The sequence below is a fragment of the Crocodylus porosus genome, unplaced genomic scaffold, assembly GCF_001723895.1.
Source record: "Crocodylus porosus isolate Cpor-Errol unplaced genomic scaffold, CroPor_comp1, whole genome shotgun sequence".
NCBI lineage: Eukaryota > Metazoa > Chordata > Crocodylia > Crocodylidae > Crocodylus > Crocodylus porosus.
The window spans coordinates 203,037,726-203,045,306 of record NW_017728906.1 but is presented as its reverse complement, the minus strand read 5'-3'; the positions used below and the strand labels follow the sequence as shown (position 1 = coordinate 203,045,306).

General features: G+C 58.9%; 1 protein-coding gene across 1 annotated transcript in view; it reads left to right on the top strand.

Annotated features, from left to right (window-relative positions):
* The first annotated feature begins 4,042 nt into the window (after positions 1 to 4,042).
* Positions 4,043 to 7,581, top strand: part of P4HA3 (prolyl 4-hydroxylase subunit alpha 3) — a 25,703-nt gene continuing 22,164 nt past the window's right edge. The window contains exons 1-3 of the mRNA XM_019528568.1: positions 4,043 to 4,060; positions 5,406 to 5,613; positions 6,388 to 6,682. Coding sequence (XP_019384113.1) covers positions 4,043 to 4,060; positions 5,406 to 5,613; positions 6,388 to 6,682 — 521 coding nt within the window. The remainder of the gene's footprint in view (positions 4,061 to 5,405; positions 5,614 to 6,387; positions 6,683 to 7,581) is intronic.

Below are 7,581 nucleotides of genomic sequence, written 5' to 3'. Positions count from 1 at the left end.
GGGGCGGATGGTCTCTCGCATGGTTTAGGCGATGGATGGTCTGGGATGGTTCGGGCAGGACTGATCTTGCTTCTCTAGGAGTCACCGTGAGTCTAAGATCCCTGCTGCAAGGGCACGCAAGAACGGGCTCCGGGGATCAGGGCCTGAGGGTGCCAGGCGCAGTACAAACACCCAGAGGAGAGGCAAGGCTCGTCCCACTGGGCTGGCATCTTCTAAGGACCTTGCTCTGAAGGCGGGTGCCTGCCTCTCTTGGGCCGTGCAGCCTTCCCACGCGCTCCCTGCTGCTGGAAGAGGGCAGATGCCCTGAGGTGCTAGGGGGCATTTTTGTGAGCATCTGTGCGTGTGCGTGTTAGCTCCCAAAGTGCCTTCCAAATCCCTCGCAGAAATACCGAACAGGCGGCAAAGCGAGGAGTGGGGGCAGGGGGAGATCCGGCCGGCGGTTTCTACAGCTGGTGCAGATGCGGATGGGTACGGGCAGGATGCTGGGTGCCATCACAGCATGGGGGCAAGTGCCCGGCTGTGACCTGTGTGCAGGCAGCAGTGTTAGGCACGTGCAGGTAGAGGGTGCAGAGGATTCAGATGGGGTGACCGGGGGGGCGAGGGGTGTGTTTGCATGCTGGGCTCTACCCAGGATGCTCAGAGAGCTCTGGCCTGGCCTCCTCATCTCTGCCGTAGCGCCGGAGCCCCTCGTTGACCTCCAGCAGAGTTTGGGGCTCGCTCTTAGCGTGCTCAGCGTGTGTGCAGAAGTGTGCTGGCAAGAGGCATGACTTTGTCATAGGCAAAGGCCGGATCTCGCCATGAGTGCAGGAAATCTGTCCCAGGAGGCTGCTTCAGTCTCCCTCATGCTCCAGGGACCTGGGTGAAGTCCCTGGAGCTGCACCAACACAGAGCTGGTGCTAAGGGAGAGGAGACTGCTCCGCAGAAATGTCCTGGGTCTTCCCTAGGGCAGCAGAAACCTCTGCTGCTGAAGCCTGGAGCCTGAGACCGTGCAACCAACCTGCCACCCCCTTCCTGAGCATGGAGGCCTCCACGTCCCGCGTTCGCTGAGACAGCGTTAGCAAACTGCACGCCACCCCGGGCAGGTCCGAGGCTGCGACCGCTTCGTAGCGATGGTCTATTCAGGGCCCCAGAGGCAGACCCTGCCGCGAGCTGAAGCCAGTGCATTTTCAAGCCTCAGCAAATTCCAGCAACGCGGCGTTTCGGCTTCGCAGTGGTTTCCTGTGCTGGGAGGGGAACTGTTGGACACAGCTGGAAACAAAAGCAGGTCTGGCGGAAAATGCATTTTGTTAAGGGATGAGTTCTCCGCGCGTGCTTGGTGGCGATGGAGTTGGGCTTTGCAGGGCTGTGGGGCAAGCTTGGGCCTCTGGGAAACGCACTCGGGCCTCATGGGGCAGAGCTGGGGTGTGAAAGAGCAAAGCACCCAGCGGTGGGGCCAGCTCTGCGGGCAGAGGGACGGGAGCGCTGATGGCAAGCGCAGTCAGCGTGGGAAACATCACTCTCAACAGGAAGGGAAAGTGAACCCCAAGTGCATTGCAGATCAGGGCGAGAGCTGATGCTGAGGGCAAAACACCTCCTCCCTGCCTCCCTGGATCTTCTCCCCGAGGCTGCGCTAAAGACCGGGCGGTTGGGCTCTTTGTACCGCGGGTGCCAGGGGGATGCATGCTTCAGATTTGCTCTGCCGCCAGGGAGGCTGAAAAACGCTGCTTGCAAAACCTCGCGATCCTCTGACTCCGGGCGCTGGGGCTTTGAGGAAACCACTGTGAGACTCGTGCTGGCTTCCCGTGAGCCGGTGGCTCTTCCCAAAGGCATTCACGCCCTCGGCTGGTGCAGACCAGTGCGGGGCCACCGCGTGGTCTGGTCGCGATGGGGCTGTTGGCGGCTGCCGCTGCGTTAGCACCTGTAATAACGGAGCAAAGAGGTCAGGACTCTTCTCCAGCGGGAGCTGTCCTGAGCGAGGGTCTCAGGCAGCCGCTCATACGCGAGTGGCCTGCGGCTGCTGGGCTCTGACAACAGATTTGCCTCTGGAAGGAGGGGTGATTCCCTGGCTCTGAGACCTCGCATCCTCAGGATCTCAACCGCCGATCTCGGGCACCTGAAGCACAAGGTGGGCGGAAAGTAGGTGCCCCCATCCAGGAGAGCGAAGAGCACCACTGGAAGGAGCGCCGCGAGTATTTATTCCTGGCAGGGGATAGCCACTGTTCTGGCATGGGTTGGTACCCGGGCAGAGGTAATGTATAGTCACCCTTCCTCTTTCATGTCCAGTGGGAAGATTTGGGCTTTACGCCCACTTTAGGGAACTGGGAGACTCCTCCCTCGTTTGTTCCTGCAGCCGTATGGCTGAGGGCAAGCAAAGTCCGGGCATCCGAACCCCAAGCCTCCGGGCTTGGGCCTGCATGTAGGATGCCCGCCAAATGATTTGGAAACAGCTGAAGCCCCAGGTGGGGGTGAAGGCTGTTTGCAGGAGTAGGACCACTTTTGGTTCTCGAATAACTCATGGATTTGGAATTGATTGGGCTTGGGACACAAAACCATTTCGTTTAAAAAAACCGAAGTGCGGTTTGAGCAGGACGGGCTCAGTCCACTATCTCCCTGCCAGTCTGCTCTGGAAGCGCGAGGCTCACACCAGAAGAGTAGGCGGCAGGCAGGGCGAGGTGGCAGGGTAGAGACCAACTGGTTTTGTGGGCTATAGCTGACCCCAGGGGATGCTGCGAATGGATCTGCAAAGAGCAGGAGTAGCACGTCTCTGATGTCGATTGTACGGTGCTACGCCTCTGCGTGGGTCCAGCCGTCCCCACGCTCTCTTTGGGATGCTTAGGTCTCTCGTCGACACGGTGTGACTGTCCCGTGGCATACCTGACTGCGACGCGGGGAGCGGGTTACTTAGTGACATCTGGCGCCCGGACTCCCTCTGTGCAGCGCATACCTGGCGTCTCTCTCGGGGGGTGTCGCGGCAAGAGGTCTCTGCTGGGAGAGCTTACCTGCCTTCTCGTCAAGGCAGGGTGTTCCCGTGGCCAAGGTGCAGGCTGGGATACGAGCACACGTGGGTTCAGCTTCCAGCTTCTCTATGTGACCTTGGCCTCCGTGCCTCGGTTGCTCATTGGCGTACGGCGGGGGAGAGCATGGCACGGCAGCTCGTATTGCCTGCGGTATATGTACAAAGCCTGCTCAAAAGGGGACAGAGCTGCTCAGACACGCCTGCCGTAACAAGAACAAGAGGCAGAGCTCAGTAAATGAACCACATGTGGCTCGACGGCATTTGGTTAGAGAGGGACTCGAGCCACCCAAATTGGATCCACCCATGCAGAGTTTTGGAAAGCAGATCAGAGCTGGAGCCTCGGTTCCTCCCGTTGCAGAGACCCGCGTACCAGCTCCGCTACATGAGCCACGTACCCAGCTCCATGGACAGATTTGGCACCAGCCCAGGGCTTGAGAAGAGTTGGGGGAAGAGTTCGGGCCCGTCTGGTGGGCTGCATCACCCTCTCCAGCTGTTGCTGCTCGCAGAAGGGGCAGGCTGGAGGTTGAACTTGTGGCTCCTGGTACAGAGGCATTTACTGCACAGCAGCATAACCTTGGGGGCTGGGCTGTGTTTAGGAGGCCAGTCATGAGCTCATTGGAAAATACTTCCCTACGCATGACCAACATCTGGAATGATTCAGACGGGTTTGGCTCCGCTTAGTGTTTTATTGCTTTTCTTCCTTGCTCAGCAGCCAAAGACCTGAGCAGGAGGGCGCATCTGAAGAGAAACCCATGCAGCAGCTGCGCCGCGGCGGGGGCTGGCGTGGGTGTGCAAGGCCGGCACTAGCGCCAGCCCTTGCAACGACCAGACTTCTCCCCTCTGTTCTCTGTGTGTCCAGGAGAGCCACTAACTCCTGCTCCTCACCTCCACCCAGTCTTGGTCTCCCCAGCCCAGTCCCGACCGCCGCGGCTCCCGAGGAGGCAGCTCCGCCACTCCTTGGGTTATCACCCGGGGTCTTCAAAGCAGGAAACAAGGTCCCCCCTTCTGAGGAAGAGGAGGGCCTGAAGCACCAAGTGCCTCGCAATCATGCCGGCCTCAGACATGGTCAGGAAAGCAAAACAGGACAAAGGCTTTATTCCAGCAGAGCAAAATCATACAGGCAAAAGCAACCGTCGTTCGAGAGGCAGATGTGCAAAAAGCAAGAAGGCAAAAAGACGAGCCCTCACCCTGCTTCTCTAGATACAAACATCTCCAGTTATCCCTTGTCACCAGCCATTTCCCTGGAGATGGCTTTTCTCAGCTAGCACCCTGCCAGCTCGCAGAGCCCCTCCGCTCTCCCGGGATGGATGCACCAAGTTCAGCAGTTAGCATTTTTGTTACTAGCTCAGAAGCTGAAGCCCCAAAAGTATCCCTCTTCCCTAGGGATTATCCTGAGCACCCTCCTCTCTTCAGGCACAAGCTTTATACCTTCCAAACGTCTCTTTTGTTTCTGGAGAGAATGAATATTATGCAGCCCCAGGGGTGCAGGGTGTAGCCGCATTGGTCTAAGGACACAGGCTGACGAGGTTCTTTGGGTGAATCTCATATCTTTTATTAGACCAACTTAAATAGTTGGAAAAACACTTCTTAGCAAGCTTTTGGGTTTAAAAACCCTTCATCAGGCTGAGGAAGCAATGCAGTTGGTGTGTCTGCTGTCCCTGGATGGGAGGACTAGTAAAGAAGCCAGAGGCTGGAGTGCATGCAAGAAAGGCCGTCAGTGAAGATGTAAACTGAGGAGCCAGTGGGTGAGAGACGGGCGGGGGTGGCGGGGGAGGGTATTACGCAGGTACATTTTTCTTGTCCTTCAGCTAGGACTCACTGACGTGCAGGGCCCCTTTACTTAGCCACTGTTTCAATCTATACAAGGAGCAAATCTGCCCTTCTATGAATGGGACCGGCAGTCGGTTTGTGAATACCCATCACTGCCACCCCGCCTGGCCCAGGAGGCATACCAGCTGGAGGTCCCCTGGGGGTGTGCACTAGCTGCCTGGCTGCCAGTCACATCACGAAATCATAAAAGGACTCACACGTACGGGCATACACGTGACACACCCGGGCACAGCTTCACACTAGCTACAGGAAGAGACTACACCGAATTCGGGAGAATCCCCGGGCGAGCCCAAAGGCAGCTCGGTTGTGGGGCGAATCCATGCGTTCGTGTGAACCGCAGGATATAACCATTCTCCCCATCCCTGAATTTCCCCATGAGCACGATCACGACTCAGGCGAGGGAGCGAAGGCCCTCGGGGAAGTGAGTCTGCCCCGCCGCTTGGTACAGCGTCGTCCCGCTGCGTCCCCGGAGCCTTGTCCGGGCTGTGCTGGAGCTCCCCGTGCTCCGCTGGAGCGCTTGCACCCTGGCACATCTCGATGCTGCTGCCGGAGGGGTCCTCAGCCCCGTACCCCACCCCAGGGCCGCGCCCGCCGCGCCGCGCCCGGCATCCGCGCTGAAAGGTGCGCCCTGCTCCCGCCTTCCAGGTTTTACAGCAAGGTTCAAGCGCTGCACCAAGAAGCCGGGGCCTCCGTGGTCAACCCGCTGCTAGCCTACGCTCTGATCAAGCGGCTGCAGTCGGACTGGCTGAACGTGGTGAACAGCATGGAGGCCAGCGAGAATATGCAGGGTAAGGACCGGGGGCCGAGAGGGGTGGTTTGCTGAGGCGACCGTGTCTAGCTCGCGGCTAGCTCCGCGCATGAGCACGGGGTGCCCCGAGGTGTGGGGCCAAGGCCACAGCAGGTGTCAAGGGGGCAGAGATGTTGGGGTGAGGAGGGAGGGAAGGGCTGAACAGGAGGGGAGGGAGAGGGGAGGCTGCAGGCTGCGGGGAGGATGTAATTGGGGCTGGTCCTGCTCGGGGCAGGGCGTTGGACTACATGTGACCTCCTGAGCTCCCTGCCCACCCTCACTGCCCATGACCCCTCAGGATCCTGAATTTCCCATGTGGCTGCAGGGGACCCCGGCTCTGCTCCCAGCCCTGCTCTGTGAACTTGAGCGAGAGACATCCCGCTGGGTGCCTCAGTTTCCCCTTCTCTGCAGAATGGGGGCAGTCATGCTTACACCCTCAAAATACTCCTGAAGTTGAGGGCGAGCACCTAGCAAAGAGAGGACAAACATGAGAAGAAAAGGGAAGTCAGCGGAGGGAGAGACTGTGGGGACGGAGAGGAGTGAGAGCAGGGGACACCTGCCCATGTACCTGGGCGGCAGAGTGGTCTTACAGGTGGGCAAACAAGGGGAAAGCCCTGCCTCTCTTTCTGGCACTGACATATCGTTCGACCCCTTTCCCCTGGGAGGATCCTGGCTCCCGCGCCAGCTCAGGCCAGTGCGAGCCTTCCTCCCGGCGGTGGTTTCCCGTTCTCGCCAGCCATCTCTGACTCCTCCAACCCTGCCCTTGACCCCGCAGAGCTCAAGAAGGACTACCGGCAAGTGGAGAAGGACCTGCCCGTGTTCGAGGACCTGGAGGGGGCGGCGCGGGCCCTCATGAGGCTGCAGGACGTCTACGCGCTGAGCGTCAAGGGGCTGGTGAAGGGCGTGTTTCGGAGAGACGGCGCCTCCGGTCTTGCCGACCTCTACCACCCCGGGCAGCGATTCTCGCTCTCTGCTGACGACTGCTTCCACATTGGCAAGGTGAGGACCAGCGCTTTGGCCCCGGGGTGGTTGTCACCCAACCTGGCTACAGCAGTGCCTGGGATGGAGATGTCTGCGGGAGCGAGCACGGTGTGCTAGAGGGAGGTGTATGGGACAGGACCTGCCCACCCAACCCCTGCCCAAACCCGCATGAAACACTGGACGGTTTGCTTCCTGGGCAAATATTCAGCGGTGGCTCTACTTTTGATGCCCCCAATGCACATGACACACATTACACAATTAACTAGTGAGTCGCACAATAAATTGAGGCCGACCACATGTGCAAAGCAATTGTCAGGCGATAAAAATGCCTCCTCCACCCATCAAAAGAGCCGGCCAGTTATAAAATGAGCGCACGAATGCACTCTGCAGCTGGTTTCTAGCCCACGTAACCTGAACACATAGCAGGGTCCTGGAGCGGCAGGGAGAGCAGGGCCTGAACTCGCAACCATCTTCGTCAGCTCTAAAGGGCTCGTTGCAGCTGTGACTAAGGCCGGCCACTAGACGAGGCTGTATTCCCCAAGCCAGCGCGTGACTGCATGGGCATCTGTTAGGTCAGCTGCTGTGGACCACCTACAAATCATGTTACTAGCCCTTCAGTGCCAAACAGATCCAGACCCTTCCCCACCATCTCTCCCACTATGAATGTCCCTGGGGACTCTCACAATTCAGGGACTTTCATAGTAGGGTGAGGGAAGAGTCTGGATCTGTTTGGCACCAAAGGGTTGCATGGAACCAAGCCCTGCTCTGTGAACTTGAGCGAGAGACATCCCGCCGGGTGCCTCAGTTTCCCCTTCTGTAGAATGGGGGCAGTCTGATGCCTCAGTTTCCCCTTCTGTAGAATGGGGGCAGCCTTGCTTACTCCTAGGTCCACAAAAGGATGCATGCTCAAGGGTGCAGTCCTCAAGCCTAGCTCTGAAAGCGCCTAAGTGTCCCCCAGGGGCCCGAAGCCCCGCTGCTGCACGTGCCC